The 27,970-nt window shown below is 39.8% G+C and overlaps 1 protein-coding gene across 6 annotated transcripts in view; it reads right to left on the reverse strand.

The window, feature by feature from the left end:
* Zgrf1 (zinc finger GRF-type containing 1) overlaps nt 1-27,970 on the reverse strand; it is a 62,190-nt gene that overhangs the window by 1,689 nt on the left and 32,531 nt on the right. For all 6 annotated transcript variants that reach the window (XM_052179282.1, XM_052179284.1, XM_052179285.1 and 3 more), the window contains 11 exons: nt 23,343-23,486; nt 20,636-20,750; nt 18,242-18,504; nt 16,338-16,497; nt 10,281-10,358; nt 9,588-9,735; nt 6,198-6,325; nt 4,153-4,276; nt 1,265-1,441; nt 1,001-1,135; nt 41-302 (listed from right to left, as the gene is read on the reverse strand). In XM_052179282.1, coding sequence (XP_052035242.1) covers nt 41-302; nt 1,001-1,135; nt 1,265-1,441; nt 4,153-4,276; nt 6,198-6,325; nt 9,588-9,735; nt 10,281-10,358; nt 16,338-16,497; nt 18,242-18,504; nt 20,636-20,750; nt 23,343-23,486 — 1,734 coding nt within the window. The remainder of the gene's footprint in view (nt 1-40; nt 303-1,000; nt 1,136-1,264; nt 1,442-4,152; nt 4,277-6,197; nt 6,326-9,587; nt 9,736-10,280; nt 10,359-16,337; nt 16,498-18,241; nt 18,505-20,635; nt 20,751-23,342; nt 23,487-27,970) is intronic.

Raw genomic sequence — 27,970 nt, forward strand, 5'->3', positions numbered from 1 at the left:
TTAATTTAAAATGCTTGAAACAGGCACATTTTCCTTTCACCTTCACAGTGTTGGATCACACGCCCCCACAGTCGATTTTTCCTCAAACAGGACAAGCTTCCTACAATCAACAAGTGCCTCCTTCCTCTGGTCAACGCAACGTTCATCCGTTTTTCTGAATCGATGAACCCTACGTGTCTTGTCCGCACACAGGACAGAATAATGATTTCCTTCTCGGCACCCTGAAAGGCGTCCACTGTAGACACCTGTACAGCTTTAACGTCAGGATGGTCAACATCCGCAGCACTGAGCAAACTGCAAATCTGAAGATAAAGAAACAGGCTCATGAAATGCAGAAGTTAGCAAGAACTCTGTCTCAGAATTGGTCAGTTCAACCATTCTTTCTGCCTCTAAAATGGTCAGTTCAATTTTCTTTCTTTTTTTATTATTTCCTTCTTATGACTCACATGGATTTAAGTAGAAAGTATCTAAGATTAAAAATGACAATATTATTTGTGAAGAATAGTCAAAAGTGATTAACCTATTGCAGGGATTTTATTTATATATGCTAATTTGAGCACGTAAGTAGCTAATAACGAAAAATAAAAAATACTAAGAAAAGATTATAAAAATCTACTTAGCAACAACTGGCTTTTATGTACATCAATACCGGGTATGCAGTCTTGATTTACTGATGAGATATAATAAGAACATTTTGAAAAACAGTCTCAATCCCATCTGTCCCCAGACACAAAGCATACACCACATTTTCCTCCTCTAATCTGTTTATTTGCATTTTTTCCTCAACAGCTGTATACTGAATTTAATTAAACCTTGTTAGGTTTGCATTGAGTTATGCAGAAAGAATCCAGGCCAGAAAAATTCATCAGAATGTTCCTTTATAAGTACACAGATGACAGTCACAAAGATTTCAGGCACCAACTACTGCAAGCGTAATACCAAATATTATAACGTAGAGCTTGTTTAATATGCGACAAAAATCATCATACGAGGCACACACCTTGTACATCTGCGATTTGTATAATGTTATCACCCCAATCATGGAGCCCTCTATTCCACTGGCGATCAGTGATTGGATTAGCTTGAGGGTAAAAGTAGCTTCTGCCACATTCACAAAGCTGTTCTCTCTTTCAATCTGGAGTAAGAAACAGATCCAAAATTATCTTCCCAGAAAAGCCATGGGAAGACTGAGTTAAACCACACAAACAACAATAAAATTAGCCAAGATATTAAGTAGATTCCCATCAACACTGATGCCCGTCACCTGCTCTGCCCCTGTGACGTTATAGAAGCCCAGCGTGGGCAGCCACTCCAGCACAGGGCTTCTCTCTGGCTCTGAAATGCCATTCACCAGGTTCCCTTCATAAAACAGATCATTAGCTATGGCACTGATCACAGGATGACAACGGTACTGGGTTCTCAACAGAATGGGCTTGTGACCCTAAGAAATTAAAATGGAGAAAAACTAAAAATTAAAACATAGCTTTTCTTTTTATTCCTAGCGAAAGAGAAAACCTATTTAAAACATTTTAATGTACATTACACTCTTAGATAAATTACAACAAGAGAAAAAAGTTACAGATAAATATTTTAAAAGAAATTATAAAGCTGAGTGGTAGTGCATACCTTTAATCCCAGAACTCTGGAGGCAGAGGCAGGTGGATCTCTGAGTTTTAGGTCAGTCTGGTCTAGAGAAAGTTCCAGGACAGACAGAGCTACACAGAGAAACCCTGTCTCAAACAAAACAGAACAAAACAAAAAGGCAGAAAAAAAGAGACTATAAGTATATGTTTATAGACTATAAAATCAAAAAATAGAGTAAACCAAATCTTACTGTTCACCCTCCAACATTATGCTTCTAGAATCTGTGTGAAGCTAGGCCTAATAATTAAGGTCTTTTACCATTAGGCAGGCTGAGGTACGTGCTGCGATCCTAGCTCTGGTGAGGCTAAGGCAGGCAGATTACAAGGGAAGCTCATCTTGGACTAGACCAGAAGTTCAAGGTCAACTTAGTGAGACACTTTCTCAAAGTTCCCAGTGACAAGAAGGCTCTGCTGGCTGTGTAACATACCAGGCCTGAGTTCAGTGCCTGCTACCACAACAGTTTATTTAGCTTCTACCTCAGGAAAAGGCCCCATTTCATTCAGAATCTCCAAAGCAGCCACAGTTCTAACTACAATACCTTAGCATCCAAGTCTCACCATTCCAGTAAGCTTCTGGAGTATATTACTTACAAAACTTTCTGGTATTGTTAAAACATCTTGGGGCTGGAGAGATGGCTCAGCGGTTAAGAGCACCGTCTGTTCTTCCAGAGGTCCTGAGTTCAAATCCCAGCAACCACATGGTGGCTCACAACCATCCTTAATGAGGTCTGACACCCTCTTCTGGAGACAGCTACAGTGTACTTACATATAATAATAAATAAATATTTAAAAAAAAAAACATCTTGAGTAGGCATAAAGAATGCCAATAACAAACTTATATAGCAAATGTAGAATTAATGACCTCATGAACAAAGTATCATTTATGAAAAACACAAAGACAATGAAGAAATCAAGTCTCACCACTCTATGGAGCTTGTTAAAGGCTCTAAGCCTAATTCAGCACATATGTAAAACCTACGATGAAGCCTCTGTGATCAACATACTGTCAGGACCATTACTTGTAATAGAAATAACCAGGGTTTCAAAGGTAGAGCGGTGACAACAATATGTATAGCCTTACAACATAGTATCCAGTGATTTATATAACCACACTGACGACTGCAAATTAAGCAATGCTAAGAGAGCAGCAGCAGCTGTGCCAGGGGGACAGGAACCTAGTGCTCAGGGAACAGCAGGAAGCCTTCCTAGAAAGATTAGAGGTTACCAAATCCAGGAGGGAAGGAGAACTTGGAAGTCATTATTTAATAAGTACAAAGTTGCTACTTGGGATAACTTAAAAAAATATCAAGTCTCTCTCCCTACCTGAGTAGAGAATTGATTCCTGTTAACTTGTCCTCTGACCTCCACACAAGTGCAGACACTCACACACACACACACACACACACACACAATTTCAAAGATGGTACATATATACAATAACATTTTATTCAGCTGTTAAGAAAATAAAATTAGGGGCTGAAGAGATGGCTCACAGGTTAAGAGCATGAGCTTCTCTTCCAGGGGTCCTGAGCTCAATTCCCAGCAACCACATGGTAGCTCAAACCACCTCTAATGAGATGCGATGCTGTCTTCTGTTGTATCTGAAGACAGCTCCAGTGTATTCATATAAATAAAGAAATCTTTTAAAAAAATAAGTACTTCATCCTAATACAGGGTTTCCCCTTTAAAAAAGAAAAGAAAAGAAAATGAAATTATGTAATTTATAGGAAGGTGGATGGGTCTGGAAATTAGAGTAGCAGTGAAATAAACCCAGACTCAGAAAGCCAATTATGTACCTTGTCTCTCGTATATGGAACATATATATAAAAGTAGGTATATTTACACACTCACACGGACACATGCACACATGGACACACATGTGTGCGCGTGCGTGCGTGTGTGTGTGTGTGTGTGTGTGTGTGTGTGTGTGTGTGCGCGTGCACTCGTGTGCCCACAGAGGACGTTAAGGTGGAGACTCTCTGAAGGGAGCAGGACGAGGGACCAAGAGCGTGGTGGAGCAGCTATGTCAGGAAAGCAGAAGGGAGATATTAGGGAGAAAGACCAGCAGGAGAGGGAGAAGAAGGCAGGGAGAGCAATATAAACAAAAGAGAAAGACATGTATGTATGAAGAGAAAAGTCACACTGAAACCAGTTTTTTGCATGTTAAAAAAATTAAATAAAAATTATAGCAAGATCTTTTTTTTTTTTAATAAATTGGGAAAAGAACCCTTAGAACTACATAGCGGTTGCTGGGTACCACAGCTGTATGAAATACCACTTCACTGTTCCCCTTAAGTCAAACACTCATGGATGATAGAAGTGATGTACACAGAGAAACATTTTTAAAGGCATATTAGAACAAAGAGATTCTACTTGTCTTTAAGAGTACTTTCTAAAGAACTCCAATTACAACCTACTTAAGAACAAGGATAAGGTACCGTATCTTCAACCTTTATCCACCTACACAGTATACAATTAGTGGTAACTCAGAGTATTTAGAAGTACATGCCATTAAGCAAAGTCGATCAAACAGAGTTTGTTCCAGTCCATTTCCATGAGCTGCATCTGAACCCTGAATTGTAGGTGGCAGCTGCTTGGGGTCTCCAACAAGAATTAGCTTTTCACACTCAAACCTAAAAAGAAACAATTCAGAAAATTAATCTAAGCAAAGAGTAACGATATACAGATATCATTCATTGTACTTTCCAAAATGTGTTCTTAGAATGCAAAGGCAGGAGCAGTCAAGAGCTAGCAGGGCTCAGTGGTGCTAACTAGCATGCTGAAGGCTTTGAAATGCTACCTCAGTCTTTGGGTTAGGAAGACGGCTCAGTGGTTAAAGTGCCTTGGAGAGCTGAGCTCAGATCCCCCACTCTCACGTAAAGCCAGGCTCGGTGGCGGTAGCACAAACCCATAATGCCAGAGCCGGGAGCTTAGAGACAGGAGGACTCCAGGGACTCGACGGCCAGTCTGGTGAAACAGTGAGCTCTGGATTCAGTGAGAGACCTTGTCTCAAAAAGTAAGGTGAGGATGGCTGGAAAGACGGCTCTGTGGTTAAGAACACTTGTTCCTGCAGCGGACCCATGCCAGCACCCACAGGGCGACTCACAATGGTCCACCCCACTCCACTCCAACTCTAGGGTGTACATGACACACAGACATGAGCAAAATACTCAAACACAGAAAGTAAAATAAATTTTTAAAATAACAAAAAGAAAAGACCGAGAAGAGGCTGGAAGGACTATATTAGATGCTTCCCTCGGTCCTGCACATGCACACACAGCTATCACCACATGTGGGTGAGCACTGTCACACACATGCCCATGTGGACACACACACTTTCACTTAACTTACAGTTTTCCATATAAAATATATCAGGCATCCCTTGCCTCTGTGTAGAGTCAATGTTTTGCAGAACACATTTCAGAAACAGTGATCTTAAGACCCCAGAAACTCTGAAGCTGTCTTGGAATTCCTTTGCTTAAACTCTGTTTTAGGGCTGAGATAAACAAGGCCTTCAGGACGAACTGTCTTTCTAAATAGGAACAAGGCAGTGTGGGGAAGCCCTAGTTTCACAGACAAACCCATCCCCAGATTTCAACTCTATGATGTTTGTGGCTCCCACTTCTCACTCTTAGCAGTAATCTGGAGGTACTAACTGCGTACTGCTGTTATAAGTATCAAATGAAGGCCACTATGTGTTCAGAATACAGAACTGTATCACCCCCCTGTACTCCACCCAGAGTGTCAGGGTTCCTCCAAACCTGGCTAATGGGAAATGACCATGTCACCCTGACTGCCCAGTATCATTTCAGTAAAAGCTAAGATCTCATGCCCAGGGTCCCAAGCAAACCTGGACAACCGGCGCCCTACGGACACATCAACTGCGGATGAGCCAGGGCTCCTGCGTCTCACTGGGGTGGACTCTGCCTTAAGACATGCTTTATTTTATTTTCCATGGTATTGGGGATTAAACTCAGGAAACACACATTAAACAGATGTTTACTCCATGGATAAACAATGTTTTATCCACTCAACTATATCCCAGCCACCAAAGATGCTTTAAAAGCACACTTTTCTAATGGCTATAACAGCTTAGGTTTCCCTCTTAAGTTTCTGGGGACAAATCTTCATTTTCAACTTGATTTTCAACATATTTTCTCATAAATTAAAAAATATTTTCCGAAGCTAAACCATTCAAATCATACAAAAGAAAGGAAACTGAACGACACTGCCCAGTGGAGTAGAAACCATTAATCTAGCTGACAAATAAGGGAAGTACCAGAATGGTTTATATAGAAAACCACCAGTAGCGCTCTTATCATTTTAAAGACTGTGTATCATTTTAAAGACTGTGAGGTAAGTACAACGGCTGAACTATAAGCTCACAAAATTTTGATATATTTACTTCAAAAACTTTCTGTTATTTACAAAGCCAATAACAGTAACTGAATTGCTAAAAATTCTGATAAGTGTTTGTGAAGAGTTTGAACCTAGGAAATGCCTGGAATGCTTGACTTGTGTGTACTGTTACTGTTAGGAAGTCTTCCAGGTTACCTTGCAATAGGCAGAAGTGAGGCTGGCTCTGTCATCTGACTGCACTCGTCCAGCACGACCACAGGGAACTTAAGGTCATTCATACACGGGAATGGGCAGGCCGCACAGGTAATGCCGATGACTCGAACCTTCATTAGAAAGAGAAAGAGGTTTTGAAACAATCTCTCACTCTGTAGCCCAAACTTAGCTTCAAAGTGCTTCTGCTCAACCTCCCTCCTGAGTGTGGAGATTATAGGTGTTGAGTCACCTTGCCCAGACGAACAGAAATATCACTAACCAATGGCTATTAAAAGAAAACCAAGAATTAATGGAGAACTCGATGCCTAAGTCAGAAGACAAACCAAATGTATCTTGGTTCCTGCTACTCATAAATCAACTGTCAGTGTATTGCTACATTTCCTAAGGAAGTGATAGGCGACATGCATCACGCACAATGGCTCCGTATCAGCCAGGCTTCCATTCTTTATTAACCTGACACCTGAGCTCACTCAGGACCAACATGAAGGAAGGAGAGAGCCTCTGCATGTTGTTTTCTAACCTCTATACACACACACACACACACACACACACACACACACACACACACACACACACACACCCCTTAAAAACAACAACAGACCATATGTGCTGTCATGCCTTTAATCCCACCACTTGGGCAGAAGCAGGTGAATCTCTGAATTTGAGGCCAACCTGGTCTACACAGCAAGTTCCCGGCTACACAGAGAAAGTGATCTCAAAAATACACAACAGAAGAAAAAGGTGTAACTTTAAAAGGGAGATCTGGGAACTGAGGAGATGGCTCAGTAGTTTGGGCCCTGTGGTTTCTCCAGAGGACTTGAGTTCAGTTCCCAGCCCCGACACTGGAAAGCTAATAAACTTCTGCACCTCCAACCCCAAGGGATCAACTCTCATCTGTTTTCTGCAGGTATCCACATGTCCACAAAGTTACCACTGACATATAGAAACAAAACAAACAAACAAAAAATGTTTTAACTGAAAGTGACTTTGTCTTAAAAATCCCAGCGAGGAAGCATTTAGTTCTTTAAAAGTATTTGAGCCTTAAGGCTTATATGTCTTTTGGTCTCTTAAATAGCATTTATTATTTTATTTCTGGAAACTGTATCTGATAAAAGCAACTTTAGAAGGAAAAGCTTAAATTTATAAACCAATAAGCATCTTTTTAAAAATTAAAGGATTAAGTTTTTCCATTACAGAATTATGTTAGTTTTAGCTTCTTGGTGTTGTTTGAGACAGGTTTTCTCTGTGTAGCTCTGACGGTTCTGGACTCAGTCTTAGTCTGTAGACTAGGCTGCGCTCGAAATCAGACTCACCAGACTATGCCTCCCATGTACAGACAGGGATTAAAGGCATGTGCTTACATGACCAACCATTTTTACCTTTATACTACTGAGAGTCAAATAGAAGACATTTTATTATTTACTGCTATAATAGCAGTAACTATAAAGCATTTTTAAAAAGTTTATTGCAAAGTCTGAACACTGAGGCGTGTCAGGTCTATCTGATTGCCTGAACTGGACATTTGTTAGTGCATATTTTTTAAAAAATGTTTTTTTTCTGTTAATATAATTTCATTTGTGAATAGGTAATGATTATCGGAACTGTATTCTCATTAAAAATATTGTCAAAAATATTAGCAGCTATTCTTATATATTATTATTACAGCAGATTGAGTAGTTTACAGAAATGGTAATTGGTATTCGTTGAGAACAACCAAACCAAGCACTCAGGTGAAGAGATGCGGCACAGAGTACGTTTTACAACTCTGATTCTAGAAAGCTAGTCTCCAGGACTCTGGGGACTCCTAGCATGCAAATCTACCACATATTGTCACTAGTTCCTGGTTCTCTTTCCCTGTAAGGCTTTTCTGACCTATCCACCCCACCTGCAATGTGGATGTGCAGTGCTTACCACCAGAGGCAGGTGGAGGATGTCTCCTTGCCTCACAGATGTGGGCTTGGCACATGCTTGATGAGTTAGAGCAAACAGATTAGGGGACAGAGCAGGAACAGAAGCTTTAAAGGTCTAGCCTGCCCTCCCGTGTACAGGTATTCTCACTATGCTGTGGATAAGTACTCTGAGAGCGAGACTGGCTCATAGTCTGAGCTGAGCCACAGCAGCTGACAAGCAGTCACAAGCTGCCCTAGATTCTGTGGTTCAGTGCCTTATTTCAGCCACAGCTGGCCATGACAAGGTCCCACACAAGCTGGCTTCCTGCAATCTCTGCAGAAACCAGTCAATGTCCTTGTGGTCCAAGGGAGCCAGGGACTCTCTTCTTTTTTTTTTTTTACCACTTTTCTGTTCCTCGGGTACCACTTTCATAAGATGAAGCTTCTGAACTGTCCCCTTCACCAAGAGGACTGTACTTCCTGTTATTGTCTGGACACCTGGCACCCGATGCGGGGAGGAAGTGGATTCTTGGGCACAGACAGACCCTGAGAGCCCTTTCTAGGACAGCATCAAAGACAAATTTTCACTCTGACATCTTACCCAGAATAAAACCTTTTTTTCTTTCTTTCTCCTAGAATACAACTAATTTGACAGGTTTTACCAGGACTCTATTCACTTTCTTCTTCAAGCATCCGTGTAAAGGGAGAGGAAAGAGCGGCACAGGCACGGCACTAAGGTGTGCTCACCACTGCCGGGACAGGCAGAGGAATGGCCCGTGGTGAACAATGCCTTGGGAACGGTGAGGGGGCTCTGGGAAAAAGCAGAGAGGGCTTTACCCCAGGTGCAGTTTGATCCCAGGATTGTTCTTGGATGTGGTTCCATGCCTCCTGTGACACTTATATTCAATTCATAAGACATGTTTACTGCTGGATGTCAGAACACAGCTAGAAAACTCAGTCTGGTCAGTGTACCCTCAATCTAGATATGGCCTCTGCCTTGCTTTCACGTTTTCCCACATAGAATCTATAGTTCATGTTAGGCAGGTGTATTTAAATTTGTCTGTCCTAAGACAGTTCTGGGAAAAGTGTTTTAGTATGTGCTTACTGGTGTTTATTTACATGTTTTTCTAATCATGCTTTTCTGAACTCTAACAGCCTTCCTGGGATCGCTGCTTTCTTTGTTACGTTGGTACATGCAGGTACACTGAAGCTCAAGTACGGCTGTCTACAGCATCACTCTAGGCCCACCCATTCTCTCAGGGTCTCAGATCCCAGGTCCGCAGAGAAGATCTTCACAGGTTGATGGAAGCTGACAGTCACAGCTTGGAGAATATTTCCAGCAAATATAATATGCAGTGGGTAGAGTTGGTAAGGATGCACAGAGCACACAACCTGTGGAATCTAAGATCATCCATCACCACGGATGAAGAGCATCCGAGCAGAACACACTCACTGGGAAGGAACTGACACAGCTCTACCTCACCTGCTTTAGCAGGACTCTGTTGGTCCCCAGCTTGTGCTGCTCGATACTTTTTCTGACATAAACTCTTTCTATAGGAGTCAGTTCTTCCTTCATCAGTGCATGGAGTTCCTTCAATTGTTCACTTTCATTTTCTGAGCCAGCATGCAAGCTGAAATTGAGCAACAAGAAATAATATTCGTTGTTAATTTCACATTTTACAAAAAACATGTTTTACAAAAAACAAAATGGATTAGACTTGTTGCTTTGTTTGTTTGTTTTAGATTTATTTATTATGTATATAGTATTCTGCCTGCATGTATGCCTGCAGACCAGAAGAGGGCACCAGATCTTATAGATGGTTGTAAGCCATCACGTGGTTGCTGGGAATTGAACTCTAGAAGAACAGACAGTGTCATCTCTCCAGCCCTTGTTTTGTTTTTTCTAAGTCAAGGTGTCACTGTCTAATCCTGGCTGTCCTAGAATTAGCCATGGAAATGAGGCTGGCCTTAAACTCACAGAGACTTAATTGCTTCTGCTTCCCAAGGACCAAGATTAAAGGCCTGGACTCTCGTTCTAAGTTAGCATTTCTATGGTTTCCTAATTTAACTAAAAACTAAAGCTATTTCTTTCTCAAAGGCCAAATGTAAGGTAAAGCCCATAAAATATTTATAGTTCTTAGAATATTCTGTAACTGTTAGGATTTGGCAATCTTACCTGTAAGGAAGAACTGGCTTGGCAATCTTCCTAACACTTCCAACTCTGATGAACTTTTCAAATCCAAGACTGAGAAGCCTTAAAGAAAACATGACAAAACAGATTCTCCTTACTTACAGACAGAGTACAAACACAGTTTCATGGATGATTTATATAAAGACAGCATGCCAGTCTGTAGCCCAGATGTTCCTTAAACTCCCTACTGAGTACAGGACATAGAGACATGCACAAACATGTTCAGGTACATTATTATTATTATAATTATTTTTGTATAGGACTGTATTCTAGAATTATATGATTCAATATGAATATTTAGGCTCAAAGTAAAAGCAATGTAATTGAAAGCTTCCTTATAGAACATACTGAGAGGTTTCTGGCAGTAACTTCCTTCTTGGTGCAGGAGCTTAAACCGAAGACTCTGTGTATGCTATACCATCATCCCACTGTTTAAGCCCGAGACTCTGTGTATGCCACACCATCATCCCACTGCCTAGCTACCCCCTCCTCAGCAGATTCCATAGAAAAATGTATACATTTATATAAGTTACTTTTCTACTGCTGTTATAAAACATTGTGGCCCAGACAACTTACAGAAAGAAGGCGTTTATGTGGGGTTTACAGAGCCTGGGGAGTAACAGCCAGTGACAGTGGGATGGAGAGAACAGGCAGCTGGAGCAGCAGTTGAGAGCTCACATCTCAATTCATAAACGTAAACAGAGAAGGCTTCGGAAACCTCAAGGCCCACCTCTAGTGACATCCATCCTCCAGCAAGGCCACACCTCCTAATCCTCAAATAGCCATCAACTGGGGACTAAGTATTCAAATCTCTATAGAGGTCACTAAGTGTTTATAAAATGCTAGTGTTGGACCGATAAATGTCCTAAAGACATAATAATATGGAAAACAATAGGTATTATATATTTGCATTAACAGGCTTTCAGTCTGTTACCATGACGATACACACTATGCTTACACTAGTGTAAGGTGACACTAGCCGAGCCTACATCACTACCAAGTGGATAGAATGGAAAGATGGGTTAGAGGTTAAAAACATTTGCCGTTCTTACACAGGACCTGGTTCAATTCCCAGCTCCCACATGGTGGCTTAAACCATCCATAACTCCACTTCCAAGGGAACCAATGTCCTGTGGCCTGACTGGACACTGCACACTGTTGTTTCTGGATACACAGACATAAATCCAAGCAAAACACCCATTCACATAAAATTAAAAAAAACAAATACAAACAACCAACAAGCAAGTGGAGTCACCTAAGCCTAGAACTAAGGCTAGACTGTCTGCCTCCAGAGACTACAATGTTCCTCTACAGATAACCCCTAAGCCCTAATTAGGGATTTGTACAGAAGGAGCAATTATTCCCTTCCCTCTCTCTAGCTTTATGCTAGCTCAGAGGAGCAGCTCAATGAACACCAAGCCCTCTAAAACATTTGCACCACCTCGGAAACTGGACTTTAAAGAGAACTAATGCAAACTGTAGCCCTTTAAACAGTTTCCCAAAGCGATGACGAAAAACCACTGTTAGATCATAAAAAGATTGTGATTTTAAATCTTTCAGTCTAACCAGACCTAGAAACAGGATGGAGGTTTGACTCTCTGGTAAGTTATGACTGTAAAGAAGTTTCTAGATTGAAAGGGTAAGTCCCATGGTAGTAATCATGGGTCCCACATTAAGTGAAATGCAGAAAGACAGAACAAGCATCGGCACCTAGCTCATTCTGCTTCTGTGAGTGGGTGGACATGGCGGCTGCCTCGTGTTTCTGCCACCATGGCTTCCCTGTGAGGGAAGGCCCTGTACCGTGGATGTGAACCATGTTGAACATTTCCCACCATAAGTTATTTTGTCAGGCTAAAATGAGAAGTATTCAATGGACTTCAGTTTAGAGAAGAGTGAGCTACTTCTCCATAGGAAATAGCGAGTATTCATTTGTCAGTGCAAGTTTGTATTCAATCAACAACAATGGTAGGGGCAGTATTCTCAGAGCACTGATACTAGAGGGGACTGGTTATTATATGTATCCATACTTTCTTCCCCCCCCCAAAAAAAATTGTCTTATTCTGAGCATCACAATAGACATTGTCTGTTCCAATGCACAAGAATGTTATTCCACTGAAGAAATGGAGGAATCCAGCCTATTTGAAGTTGAGGCATCTATCTTAATTACAGATTCATATTTCTCTGATCATTTGCAGAGATTCAAGCATTGAACAGCCTTCTGAAATAGCCATGAGTATAGCCTAGTGTTAGAACACTCATTTAGCATGCACAAAACTGCAGGTTCAATCCCTAGCACGCGCGCGCGCGCGCGCACACACACATACACACACACACACACACACACACACACACCTGTTCCATGACATTTGATCATATTGTAAACCCTAAGATTGTGTATTTACTGATAATACCTGTTTCTAATTGTGGTGTGGCTCAGCCCTTAGCACACACCTTTAATCCCAAATAATGAAGGTAAAGTTAGTTTGTAGAAGGAAGCACTCATATTTGACAAAATCAGAGAAAGAATTGAGAGAATAGAATATGCCTAATTCTCATGAAGATAGAGAAAAGAGAAGCTACTTACAAAGAGAGAGAGGGAGAGGGGGAGGGAGGAAGCAGTTTTACCAGGACAGTTGTACAGAGGGAGGTTGCAGAGAAAGAACAAGCTAGACACAGGCAAAGACAAAATGAGCCAGAGAATGAGGAGTCAAAGGATTAGAACATATTGCCTGAGTTAGTTTTAGGCCAAGCAGAGCAAAAAAGAGGCCAAGAGAGAAGCAAGATTGAATCAGTCAGCTTGGAGAGGAATTTGAGCTAGAACCAGCCAGTCAAGAGTTCAGAAAGAACAAGAAAAGGCGAACTTGTTCAGCAGTGAGTCCCAAAGGCTGAAAACATTCCAGGCCTAGGTAAGATTGTGTGAAGGCTACAAGTTTCCATGACTAGGACTCAGGTAGCAGACTGATGCAATGGCCTTGGAGATGACAGTTACAACAGGAAATAAAAAATACTTTTACACAACAGACAGTCACACACACACACACACACACACACACACACACACACACAAATGTGAGGGCTTGAAAGCAAAGTTCCTATAGTTCCTAAATGGTTTTTGTGTCTATCCAATATTTACCTACCCTTTTGAGTCTAGCCTCTCAACACATGTTTTCTAGTAGTCTCATCTAAGTTTGCAGCTCAGGCTAAACAATCTAAGTCCATTCTTTCCATTAAGTCCCAGGCAATTCATTATCTTGGATAAAAAATAATGCTATCCTTAGTCACTCTTAGATTTCTGCTGAGAGAGTAAATACTAGCAAAATTTTCTCAACAATTTTACAAAATATAACGTGAAGTTTAAAAATGGAACACTTTCCTAAGCTTGAAAGCTGGCTTAACAGGTAACGGAGCTCGCTGCATAAGCCTGCCGACCTGAGTCTGACTCACAGAACCAATGGTGGAAGGAAGGAAGGAAGGAAGGAGAAAACCAACTTTTCAACGTTGTTCTCACACCTCCATGCATGTGCTCTGGCACAGGTGTGCTTGGACTGTCAGTCTGTCTGTCTGTCTGTCTCCTTCTCTGTGTATGTCTCTTTGTCTCTCTCACACATAGTATTTAAAAAGCTATTTAAAAAGTAAATTTGCAAAGATAGATATACTTATGCCCAAGATTTATATTTATAAATATAATTTATATTGGTAAAAATTTGGAATTTACTGATAATACATAAGCAAATCACTGACTATAATTATGAAAGTTACTGTGTGTTGTGTATCACGCCTTTAATCACCATACTCAGGATGCAGTAGCAAGTCAATCTCTTTGTTCAAAGTCAGCCTATTCTACAAAGTTCCAGGACACCCAAGAATGAGAATGTGTGTGTGTGTGTGTGTGTGTGTGTGTGTGTGTGTGTATGTGTTATACATGTCAGGTCAGTGCACTGAGCTACATCTCCAGTCCAAAATAATCTTTAAGTTAAAAAAAATTTAGACATGAGCTGGGTATGATGGTATAAGCCTGACTTTCAAGGACTTAGCAGGTAGAGGCAGGAGGGTCATACTTGCTTACACAGTTGGTTAACTCTGTATGACACTCTCCCTCAAGAAAAAAAAATTTTTAATTAAAATTTTCTTTTAAAAAGCAAGCTATGAAATAGCATATAACATTGTGCTATTAAATGCCATCATGTTTAGAAAACAAATATACATAAAAAATCCATGAATATAAAATATATAATATACATATTTTCTTTAAACTATTTCAGCCTTATTTTAATTAGATATATGTATCTATCTGTGTGTGAGTGTGTGCAGGCAAACTTGGAGGTCAAAGATGTTAGATTCCCTGAGCTGAGGCTCCTGATGTAGGTGCTAGGGAACAAGCACCAGGTCCCTGGAATAATCGCACCTGCCCTTAACTGCTAATTCATTTCTCTAGCCCAAATATTTTCCAGCATGCACATTAATTTGATGAAAAGGATTAATTTTGATGTCTGGGGAAATGGCCCAGTAGATTAAAAAGGCCAGGAAAGCAGGGCAAGCTGAATTCCATCTCCAAAGCACACATAGAGTAGGGGAAGAAAGCTGATGTCACAGTGCTGTCCTCTTAGTGTTAGACACGCGATACAGCACGACTGCCTATACACGTCATGCTTATACACAAAGTAACAAGATTTGAAAACATTTTTTTAGGCAGGGTCTTACTATGTAGGCTAGACTGCAGTTTACAGAGACCCACCTCCATCTCCTAGGTGCTTGGGTTAAAGCTTTGTATATTAGACTTGGCAAATAAAAGTTTTTAAAGTTTTTTAAAAATTTATTTACAATTTGTTTTTATTTTATGTATGAGTGTTTTACTTGAAAGTACATATATCTTCCAAGGATGTATCTGGTACTCAAGAAAGCTAGGAGTGGCCAGATACTGTCCTGGAACTGGAGCAAGCACTTGAAGTGTCCCCTGACTGACACATGTATACTGTAGCACATGTGCATGCATGCACATGGGGGTGGGGGAGAGGGAGAGAGAGATTAAACAAAAAGCAAGATTCTTAAATCATGGATTTTTAAAAATATAGTTGTTGCTTATGTGGAAATTCAGATAAACACGAAATTATTGGTAAGTATTCAGTTTTTTCTTAGCATTTAAAAACTATACTTACTGTCTATATGTCTGTGCTGTGCCAATTTGGGCACACATGAGCCTCCATCAACCAGGCTTGGCAGCAAACGCCTTTACCTGTTGATTTAATGTCAGCAATCCTTATTTGCAATTAAAAACAAAAAATCTAGACAATCAAAAATAACCTAGTGCTGGAGAAGGATCTGTAAGAGCACTTGCTATTCAAGCACAAGTCCTGAGCTCAAATCCCTAGCACCTACATTAGAAAACAAACCTACTCTAGCCATGCACTCACCTGTAATCTAGCACTATGAGGGACAGAGGCTAGATCCAAGATCAGAGAGAGACTGTATCTCAGAGTATAGGCAGATTGATAATATAGGACATGATATTCTTCTCTGACCTCTATACATGTAAAGGTATGCACTTCTACCATACATGTATACATATATATTAAGTTTTTTTGTATTTACTTAGAATATATTGCTATTGTCTTCTTTGTATCTCCTCTATCAAAATAAAGATATAACTTTCATTGGTCAGTTATGTTAATGTGTTTATACAGGTACATGAAGAAGAGAATGACATATAATTGCCATTTTGAAATGGCAATTTCTGGGATTTGACTTTAGCCTATTTCTATGATTTGCAACCCCGAGAAAGGCCTTTCAAAGGAATGCTCAGGGCTCACAACAGACTCCCCACCCCTCAGCAACACACTTTGAACCCTTCATTTTCTTGGCCAAACTTGTATTTTATAGGATTATTCCATCTTTATCCAAACTGTCAGATAAATGAACAATCCCTAGTTAAGAAGTCAGACTACATCCTAGCTCTGGGGTCAGAGGGACATATTTGCACTCTCACCAGGCGGCATTTGTACAGGCACTGGGACACAGTTATTTATGTCCGCTTGTCACACTTACCCAAGAAGCACTCTGTCAACAGCTACATTAGTAGAAGAAGAAATAAGGACTTTCCATGGCCTTGCATTGCCAACTGTTCCCGAATCACACTTTTCAAACAGCTCTACCAAGAACAGAATCACCACAGCCAGCAAATAGCTTTTGCCTGCTCCAAAAACACCTATGACATTATAAAAACTTTTATGAATGTACAATCAATATTTTCTCTATCTCACCCACTTTCATTTAATTAGTTATATATATATTAAAAAATCAGGGTGTCCATCCACTATGTGCAACACAAGCGAATAAACAGACAACGCTACAGTCAACAGGATAAATCATAGTAATAATGATAACAGGGTAACATTGTTATGAGAGCAGAGAAGAAAGACTATCATGGCCTTGGTGGATGGAAAGGCTTTCTGTAAAAAAAGAAGTCACAAGCAGGGGGCGGTGGTGGTGGTGGTGCACACCTTTAATCCCAGAACTTGGGAGGCAGAGGCAGGCAGATTTCTGAGTTAGAGGTCAGCCTGGTCTACAGAGTAAGTTCCAGGACAGCCAGGGTTACACAGAGAAACCCTGTCTCAAAAAATCAAACGAACCCCTACTCATATGAAGTAGATATGCAGTTTTATCTTTATGTGGGTCCACTAAAAACTAAAGCAGGGGCTGTCTCTGACTCAGACTTTTTGCCTGCCTTTAGATCCCTTTTCCCCTAGCTGGGCTGCCCTGTCTGGCCTCAGTGGAAGATGATGGACTTAGTCCTAATTTAACTTAACATGGCAGGGCAGGTTGGGGCGGGGGCAGTGGGAGAGGGGAAAGGAAGGGAGGTGAGAGGAGGGTGGGATTGGGAGGGCAGAAGGGTGGAGGGTTTCAATCAGGATGTAAAGTGAATAAATAAATTACTGAACCCCCCCAAAAAAGAAAGAAAGAAAGAAAGAAAGAAAGAAAGAAAGAAAGAAAGAAAGAAAGAAAGAAAGAAAGAAAGAAAGAAAGAAAGAAAGAAAGAAGAAAAGGAAGGAAGGAAGGAAGAGGAAGGGAGAGAGTGAGGGAGAGGAGGGAGAGGGAAGAGAAAGAAAGAAAGAAAGAGGGGGGAGAGGGACAGAGGGGACAGAGGGAGAGGAAAAGAGAAGGGGGAGAGAGAGAGAGAGAGACAGAGAGACAGACAGAGAGAGAGAGAGAGAGAGAGAGAGAGAGAGAGAGAGAGAGAGAGAGAGAGTAAGTTGTAGAACTAAGTTTCCCAGAATCACATACCCAACAGTCTAGAGACAGTCAGCTAAGCATTTCGAAAGCACTTTCAGAAATTTTCAGGGTATACAACAAGAAGCAAGAGGAAGGGAGGCTCACTGGGAAGCAAAGGGACAAACCAACCCTTGGGAGGTAGAGGTGTGTGGATCTCTGGGAGTTCAAGGTCAATGTGGTCTACACAGTGAATTCCATGACAGCCAGGCTTACATTGTCTCAAAAAAGGATAAACTATACCTCTACTATGACTAAAAATTTTAAATTTCTCCTAAAGTTGGCAAGCAGACTACAGGATTTTAAACACCAGGGCTGACTTGTCAGAGTGTGTGTCTTAGAAAATGACATGGTCTATATAAGAAAGGCGAAGGTGAAGCGGAGCAACTAGCGTTATCAACACATAATCCTCAGGCCACGTGCTGTGTGTTCCTCTAAGCACTCTACTTAGATTGAATAATTTACACATCCATTCACATGAGGTGAGTGCTACTTTTAATGCACATTTTACAGAAATCAAAACTAGGAAATAAATCACCTACCAAGAGCACACAGCTAGTAAATGATGGAGCCAGGATGTGAAAGCAGAGCTCTGATTCAGGATGCTACATCCTTACCCACTAGAGAACCACAAAGGAGCAGAATTAGCTATAAATGTTTACATAGTCTACAATGTCTCTTACCGTGAATGACTGTGATGGGCAGGGAATGGCTGAAGCGCTCCAGGGCATCTTCATCACTTCCTTGGGATGCCATCATCTGAGCTATCTGAATTAGTGCTGTAGCTTGATCCTTGTTCAACCTGTGTATGGTAATCAACTCCTTAGCTAACTGTAAGGTTGCTCCTAAGTGGAGGAGCTCAATTTTTGTTCTAATTCTTGTAATGGCTGGTGGGATAAATTTTCTTTTACTGACATTTTTACTGCTAACTGCAGCTGGTGGAGACCTAGTAAAAAGAACATGAGAAACAGTTAGGATATTGAAATGTGTGAGTAGACTTATTCATGACTTAGCTTTCACTTTACAATCTTCAGAAAAGACATTTTGGAGGTAACAAATGGATAGGTTGCAATCTGGAGGGTGCAAGAGAACTAATATTTATAAATTACCCACTATCTGCTGGCATGAGGTTAAGTAGTTTACACATTAATTTATATACTCTTTACACCAAAAGAATTACCCCAAATACAGATATATAAATAGTGAAATGTTCTCACAAATTCATGGTACTAACAGGCTTTAGATAATTAACATAGCTTATACTTCAGGCAAACTTACAATAGGCAAATGGATTTTGCTGTTATTTAAAATATATAAAAAATGAAGTTACAAAGCTTAAAAAAACCAAACAAACAACCTAGGATTCCGTTGTGGCAAAGCAAAGGGTAACGCTGCAAGATAGATACCGGAATTGGAAGGTAGGAGCTGGAAAGGCAACTCAGTGGTAGAGGACTTGTTTAGCATTAATGGGGTTCAATGCCCAGTGCGAGAAAACACACTTGTCTCATTTTAATGTATTAAGCATGAATCCACTTCCCAGTTATTTTAATTCATTCACTGACTTAGTAAGACAGGATGTCTCATGTATGCCAGGTGAATTAGAACTCATGATTCTCCTGTCCCACGTCCACAGTGCTAAGACTATAGGCGTATGTTACCATGGTTGGTTAAAGAGGTATTGGAGATGTGATCTAGGGCCTCACGGATGTAACAGAATGAGCTGCAGCCTAGCCCCATTTCTCACTTTTTAAGAAAGAACTTTGGTGTTAGAAAAATTTAAAAGTAAAATACAGGTAATTAGAATGAAAATAGTATCAACATCCACACTATAAAATCATTCTTTTGAGTGTTAAGTATCATGCAGCATTAGTTACAGAAAAGGGGCTGGAGAGAAAGCTCAGCAGGTAAAAGCACTAGTTGCACTTCCAGGGCACCCAGATTCTGTTTCCAGAGCCCACACAGCAGCTCACGAGGACTGTGACAACACTTCCAAGGAATCCAATAACCTTTCTGTCCTCCCAGATGCCAGACACACAAATACTGAACATACATACATGCAGGCTGAACACCCACACATGGTAAAAATCCAGCAGATGAATGAAATTTTGCCCAATGAGGCTAGAGAGATGGTTCAGTGGTTAAGAGCGCTGGCTGCTCTCCCAGAGGTCTTGAGTTCAATTCCCAGCAATTACATGGTAGTTCATGACCATCTATAAAGGAATCTGATGCCCTCTTCTGGCATGCAGTAGTACAATCAGACAGAGCACTCATACATTAAAAAACAAAAAACAAAACCATAAACAAACTTTTTTTAAAAGAGAGAGTTCTATAACACAATAGATTAAAATAGGTACTATAATGATCCTTTTAAAAGGTACCCCCCCTCAATAAAAGAAATTAATTTTAGAATTGGTCTGAATGACAACAAATAAACTAGTGAATAGGAAGTAATACATGCATTTTTTCTTTCCTTTTATGTTATTTATTTATTTTTGGTGCTGGGGATCAAACCAGAGCCTCAAACATACTCACAGTATTCTACTATTGAGCTACATCTGTTTTATGCTTAACTTACAGTAATCTTCAAATTTAAAAGATAATTAAAATTTTGTTGGTAAACTATATTAATATTCTGTCATTGCACTTTCGGTTACCACTTGAGCTGATACAATTTTTGTTAGTTAGATGTAAGCTGGCCTCTGAGAAGAGGGAACCACAATTAAGAAAATGCCTCTATCACACTGGTCCATGGGAAAATCCTTGGGGCACATTCTTGATTAATTATTGATATGGGAAGATCCAGCCCACTGTAGTGTTGCAATCCCTAGGCAAGGGGTTTTAGGTTGCACAACAAATACAGACTAAGTTAGCCAGTAAGCAGTGTTCCTCCATGGCCTCTACTTCAGGTCTTGCCTTCAGGTTTCTGCACCGACTTCCCTTTGAGATAAACTCTAAGCTGTAAGAAGACAAACCTTTTCCTCCCAAGTTGCTTCTGATCATAGTGTTTATCAAACAATAGAAAGAAACTAGGCCGCCATAATATAATATCAATGATGCAAAGATTAAACATGACTTACATTGCTAACAGGTATGGCATCACTGGAAGAGTAGCTGGGTTAAAGTAGTCCTGAATGTTCTGCAGAGTTGTCAGCTCTGTGCTGGCATTACAAACCAATAATGCATGGACTGTTACTGCAGAGACAACGGAGAAAATGAATATTAGATGTAAGTAAAACCAACACAACTGATTAAATGTCCTTATAGCTCAGAGGTTATCTTCTGAACTTGTCAGATGATAGAAAATAATTTTTTTAGGATATGCAGAGGTCTTTATGCATCTATCTGTTTCTATTACTACGCTTTCTACACATTCGTTTTATGTGTGGGTGCGCATAAACTACATAATGACATCACACTTGGACTCTGTACAGTAAATACAGGACAGTGCCAGTGCAGGGCACTGCTTGGCAACAGCAATTCTCTTTAACTAACATAGTGCTTGTGCTGTAGGAGTGTTTATGCTGTTTTTGAACTTTCTTGTATTTCTCTGTCAATCATTTATTAAAACGTGGAAAACCGAAAACCAGAATGCTAACACTGCTAAGAAATCATCCGTAACAAACACAGAAATCTCCACATGAACAATGGCTGTTAACTAGTCTCTGGTTAGATTCACACTGGTTGACTAAGTTCATTCACTGAAAAAAAACAAAAACCCAAAAAACCCAAAAACTGATCAATTGAGTAAAGTGGAGCACACCTTAAATCCTAGCACTCAGTAGACAAAGGCAGACGGATCTCTGTGAGTAGGAGGCCAGCCAGGCTCACTAAACAAATAAATAAAAGTAAAGGAAAAAATAAAAAATATAAAACAAAGAGCAAGCCATGCAAGCCTACAACACTAGCCCTCCAGAAGTGGAGGCTGGGAGACTTCTGTTGGTTCATGGTTTGCCTGGTCTCCACAGCAAGGTCTTCTCTCAACCAAAACAAAGGGGGCTGGAGGAAACGGGAGGTCAAAGGTTAAAAACATGAAATACTAAAAATTGGAATGATTAAATTCTGTGTCTTTAGTTCATGATAGACCAAATGCAACCATCAGAAATAAAGACTGGGGACTGGAGAGATGGCTCAATGGCTAAGAGTACTGGCTGATCTTCTAAAGATCCTGAGTTCAATTCCCAGCAACTACATGATGTCTCACAACCATCTGTAATGGGATCTGATGCCCTCTTCTTTCATATAGGCATACATGCAAATAGAGCACTATACACATAAAATGCATAAATAAGTAAATCTTAGGAAGAAAGAAAATGTATAGAGAAGTCTCCAGAAACCTCCGGATTCATAGAAATAGATGGAAGTAAATTTACAAGTTTCTCAGGACCAAATTTGTAACTTTGTGTTTGAGACAAGTCTTACATAATCCAGGCTGGTTAAAGATTTCTTTACTAAAAGAAAAATAAGGTGGCTAATCTGTCTTTATAAAGATTGTTCAAGAAGGGCTGGAGGCTGGCTCAGCAGTTGAGTATTTGTTCTCTTCCAGACAGTCATAGTTGGATTCCCAGCACCCACATGGGAGCCCGCAATCATCTATGACCTCTGATGCCCTGTTCTTACCTCTGCAGATCAGGCATTCATGTGTGACATAGAAATACATATAGGTAAAAGCACTCAGACACATAAAAAATAAATAAATCTAAACAGAGAATTCAAAATATTTGAGTACTCTCAAAATAAAAATCATATTCTTCAGAATCTCAAATCTCTAATAACTTCTCAATATAATGATGTACTGTTTACTAAATATACTTTCAAAGACCAAGAAAATTAGAACTTATGTAAATAAAATTATGAAAAATGTTTTATGTCTAAAGTCTCTATATATTTTAAATCAGGTATATAATATATAAAATTTGATATACTAAATATAGTTCAAGATTTCTTTTTTTGTAAAGATTTAATTTTTTATGTATATAAGTGGTTTTTTTTCTGCATACACGTATATGCATACTGCATGTGTGCCTAGTGCGCTTGAAAATCAATCAGAAGAGGGTGCTAGATCCTCATAACTGCCATTATTGATCATTGTGAGCCATTGTGTGGGTGCTGGGACTAAACCTGAGCCTCTGCAAGAACAATAATTGTTCTCAACCACTGATTCATTTCTCCAGCTCCTTAAGAGTTCATTATATTGTTAGCCCTATAGGACTTGAACTGTAGAAATATTTACAAATTCAATTTTCAAACACGTGTTAGTTTTATGTCAACTTGACACAAGCTAGGAGGAGCTAACTTCAAATGAGAGGATGTTACTACTTCCATCAAACTATCCTGAAGGCAAGCCTGTGGGGGCATTTCTTGGATTTATGAATGAAGTGAAAGAGCCCAGGCCACTATGGGCAATGGTACTTCTGGGCAAGTGATTCTGATTGTAGAACAAAGTAGGCTGAATAAGCCCTGGGGAGCAAGCCAATAAGCAGTGTTCCTCCATGACGTCTGCTTTAGTTCCTGTTGTAAACACCTGCCACGGCTTCCCTTGATGATGGACTATAGTCAGTAAGCCAAAAGGACCCTTTCCTCCCCCACATTGCTTTTGGTCAGTATTCTGTCACAGCAACAGAAACAATACATATTTTCAGGATTACAGTGCATACAACATTAGAAACTCGAGATGGATGTTTTTATTGGCTTTAGTAAACAACTCCATACACATCATTCTTGCTCTTACTGCCTCCTGTGCCAGTTGCTCTGTTTAGAGATTACGGTGGGCATGATGGTACTTACCGTTGGTGGGCCAATTAGAAGGGAAATAGCCTTTCAAAGGCAGCAGCTCCACTTCATTGACAGAAGATGGCCCAAAGAAGGCACTGCATGCAATGAAAGTATCCAGCTCAAAGTCTAGGGTTTTTGAAATAACCCAAAGATCACCTGGAAGGACAAACATCTTCAAATTCCAGCTTTACTGAGGTAAGCTTGAGCAAAACAAACGAACAACTCTAGTTAGACGTCTAACATGGCATCTGGGGCGGCAGGCAGCAAGAATTGAACCTAGTCTCCATCTTCTGTAGATTCCAAGTACATAGTACATTCTGACTGACTGCTGTCACCATGCTGGATATTAGACCACTAAAACTCACAACAGAACGCCCATATACTTATACAGTTACTCACATATACATAAAAATATGTCCCACAACATGTGTAGATTGTGAACATGCCCATTTATATATGTGCATCCAAGTGACTATCACCACACTGTACGAACGTAAGTCAGGGGACAACCTTGGGTGCTGGTCTTGCTTTAAACCATGTTTGCGACAGAATCTCCTTAGTATTTTTCCCCACCAGGTTATCTGGACTAAGCTTCTGGTTATTTTCCTGTCTCTACCTACCATCTCCTCATGGTAGCCATCTCTCCAGACCTTATACAATATTTTTAATAATTAAAAAAAATATATAAACAGTACTTTCTCTGATATATAACTGTCTACTGATAGTATCTGTCCACACGCAAAAAGTAGCTTTTGCAGCATTTTAGAATCCAGCTTTTCAGACAATAGACCTTCAATCTATTCTTTTGATCTATCAACATATTATTTCATTCAGAAAGTGTTGCAACAAATAAAACTACGATCAACCTCAAGAGTCAGCTTAATGACACTGTAACAACAGTAACTCCTCACTTGTCTTTGAGCATAACTTACCTGTACACTAAACCTTAAGTATAGCACTTGTTTTGATGGCATCAGTTTGGAGGGAAGCAGTTGGGAGACAGTGAGGGACCGAGTCTGGGAAAACTGCTAAGGCTTGTGACTGCTTTCTATTACTTGTTTCAATTACTCATTTTTAGAGGTAGAAAAGAATTTAAAAGAGCATAGAAAGGAGACAAAAGGACAAGGAGATGGCTCAAGAGGCAAAAGTAGTTATAAGACAAAGTCTTGCTGAACATGGCATACACCTTTAATCCTATCAGCCCTCAGGAAGCAGAGGCAGCAGGATCTCTGCGTCCAAACCTAGCCTATTCTACAGTTAGTTCCCAAACACCCAGAGTTACACAAAGAAGCCCCGTCTCAATAAACAAAGAAACAACAGCTGCAAAGAGGTGAAAGAATTTGTTGTTTGAGCTTGATGGCCTGAGTTTGGTCATCAGAGCCCACGTAAAAAGCTAGGAAAGGTGGCTTATGTCTATAATCCTAGAATTCCTATGGGATAAGATTCTGGGTAGCAGGGACAGAATAGGTTAAAAGCTCACATATACAGCACAACAGCAGAAACAAGAGGCCCCTCAAAACAAGGTAGAGGAGGACTTAAACGTTGTCCCCTAATGTTCACACAGGTACCACAGCATGTGTGTGCCTGTCTCATACACATACCAAAATAAGTCAAATCATTTTTTTTAAAAGGTGGGATAAAGTAATGGCTCAGATATTAAGAACTTTGGCTACTCCCCGAGATGGCCCCAATACAATCTCCAGCAACCACATGGCAAAAACACTGCCAAAAAAAATTTTTTTTTAACTTTTATAATTAAAAAGGGGGAAGGGACATAGGAAGGTGTGGTAATGGACACCTTTAATACCTGAACTCCAGAGACAGAGTCAAGTGAATCTCTGTTAGTTCAAGGTCAGTCTGGTTTACATAGCAAGTTCTAGGCCAACCAAGAGTATATAATAAGACCCTTTCTCAAAAGCAAATAAAACAAAATAGAAAAAAAGAAGCATAAGAAATAGTAAAATAAACAAAAATAAGTCTACTGAAACATACAAGTTTATCAATCATAATAAATCTAGTTAATTGAGCTTAATCAATTTATAAGTAAAACTTTTACAATGGAAGAAACAAAGTTATAACAACAAATAGGTAGAAACTATTGAAAAGTAACTTATCAAGTAAATATGTGTAACAATAAACCTGAAATATCTATATTGATAAAACATTTTAAGTAAAGAGCATTGTAGTTGAAGAATTTCTATATAATGAAAATGTTTTAAGTTATCTTCTTGGTAACATAAAACATGTTTTTAGGGCTGGAGAGATGGCTCAGTGGTTAAGAGCACTGACTGCTCTTCCAAAGGTCCTGAGTTCAAATCCCAGCAACCACATGGTGGCTCCCAACCATCTGTAATGAGATCTGATGCCCTCTTCTGGTGTGTCTGAAGACAGCTACAGTGTACTCACATATAATAAATAAATCTTTAAAAACAAACAAACAAACAAAAAAAAACATGTTTTTATCTGATGAAACTGCTTTAATCTGTAAGAGTCAATGAGCAAGAAAAATAAATGTGTGTTATAATAAAAGAATTCAACTCATCTTCCTTGATTGCCACAGCTAACTAAAATCTAGGCAGACAACCCTAAGTGTGATCTGGCCTTTAAAGAACTCTGCATCCAACAGCTACAACAATATATATTTCTCATGCACTAAACCATTAAGAAACCTTGATAGTCTGGATGGGGTGGTGCAGGCCTGTAATCCTAGGACTCAGAAGGCTAAAAAAGGAACACTGTGGGCTCAATGTATACCAAGACCCTGTCTTGAAACAAAAACAAAGACTCTTACTAATTTTACAAACTGATAGCATAAAAACTATAATCTTTGCCCATAAAGCAGAGCCAGCAACTAGTAAGAAAAACATAGAACAGAAGTTCCTAAATGTCTGAATACTAAAGATTGTAATAACCTACAGGTTGAAGATGCAAGCCAATGGACAATTTAAAACAATTATGTGTGCTGTGTGGATGCATCACTTGTCAATAAAAAGCTGAGGCAGGGTTATAAGGTGGGACATCTGGCAGAAAGAGAGAAGAACTCTGGGAAATAGAGGCAGAAAGATTCACCACCCAGACTTGGAGGGAACTAGACGTATGAAACTGAGGATGGATAACCAATCACACGGCAGGCATAGACTAGTATAAATTGGGTAGTTGAGTTACGAGCTAGATAAGGAAAAAGCATAGCTTAAGGCCTAGGAATTTTTTACAATATAAGCCTCTGAGTCATTATTCAGGAACTGGGGCACAGGTGTAAATTACAATGAAAAGAAGGTATTCAATGAAAGTACATTGGTACTTGAATGCTTAGACCCTAACAACAATAGTAGAGAAAAGGAAAAACCTCCAAGTATCTGCCTTAAGATATGTTAAAAAAAAAAAAGGTGTAATATATCTTGCAAAAGCAGAGATCTGAAGAAAACACATCAGTAACAACAAAAGTGAACAGAAACAAACATAAAACGAAACCTTCAGTCCTAAAACAATCATCACATCAAAGGAATGGTCTTAAGAGGTGCCAAGACCATGTGAGAACTCAGAGCAGTCTCTGGGAGAGCAAGAAAGCAGCCTCCCCGACCTTGATCTCAACTTTGAAACCTCCAGAAGTACAATTTCTTTTGTCTATAAAAATAAGTAAATAAAACAAAATGTCAAGGACAATTTGATGATATTTGGATCAATGAAGACAAGAGATTCACGAAACTAACAAAATAGACAACCTTCAGGCAAAATGGATCAAGAGAACAAAAAATACAAACCACATAGGTTTTAGAAAATGTAAATAGGAACAAATGATTTCTATAGGGATTTGCAAAATTTCATTATAAGATGCTACATGCTGGACACAGAGATGAATGACTCTAATCCAGGCAGTCAGGAGGCTGAGGTGAGATCCTGTCCTCCACAACAAGGAGAGTTTAAAGTAAGGTTTGTTATGGAGCTCAGAGATAATCAAATAGTATCTAGGGAACACCATTTTCTGAGGCCGACAAGGGGGCTGAGCAGATGAAAGCACTGGCTACCGAGTCCACCCGGTGAAGGGAGGAGGCCACTCTACTCAGCGAGCCCCACTTCCACCTGCATCCTGGGGCCCATGTGAACCTGCATACTGGGGCCCATGTGAACCCGATTTAGTGTTTCGATTTCCATCAAAAACCCAACAGCTTTGTTAAAATAAAACTTCATTAGATGTTTTTTAAATGCACATGGAAATACAAAGTGTAGATATAACTTCTGAAAATAAAAGAAACTTTGTATAGTCCGATCATGAGGACTTAAGAAGCTACAGTAATTTAAGCAGTACGTATGGAGTTGGGACAACAACACATAAAGTCCAGCATGGAGGTTCCTGCCACTGACCCCAGCATGCAGGTGGCTGAGACAGGGGTAACTTTGAATGTCAAACACAAAGGCTCTTGGTAGAGTACCTTCCTAGCATATGCAAGACCTTGAGTTTGATTTCTCCCACTTAACTTTAAACAAAAAGATTTGCTACATGAGCAGATATTCATAGTATAAATGACCAATGAAGGAATAACATGAATACATAAACAGCTGTTGTAAAAAAAAGATTGCTACAACCTACTAGTAAAGTAGGTCAGAAACACATAACTAATAAACCCAGGGAGCATTTTGAA

The sequence above is a fragment of the Apodemus sylvaticus genome, chromosome 4 (assembly GCF_947179515.1).
Source record: "Apodemus sylvaticus chromosome 4, mApoSyl1.1, whole genome shotgun sequence".
Taxonomy (NCBI): Eukaryota; Metazoa; Chordata; class Mammalia; order Rodentia; family Muridae; genus Apodemus; species Apodemus sylvaticus.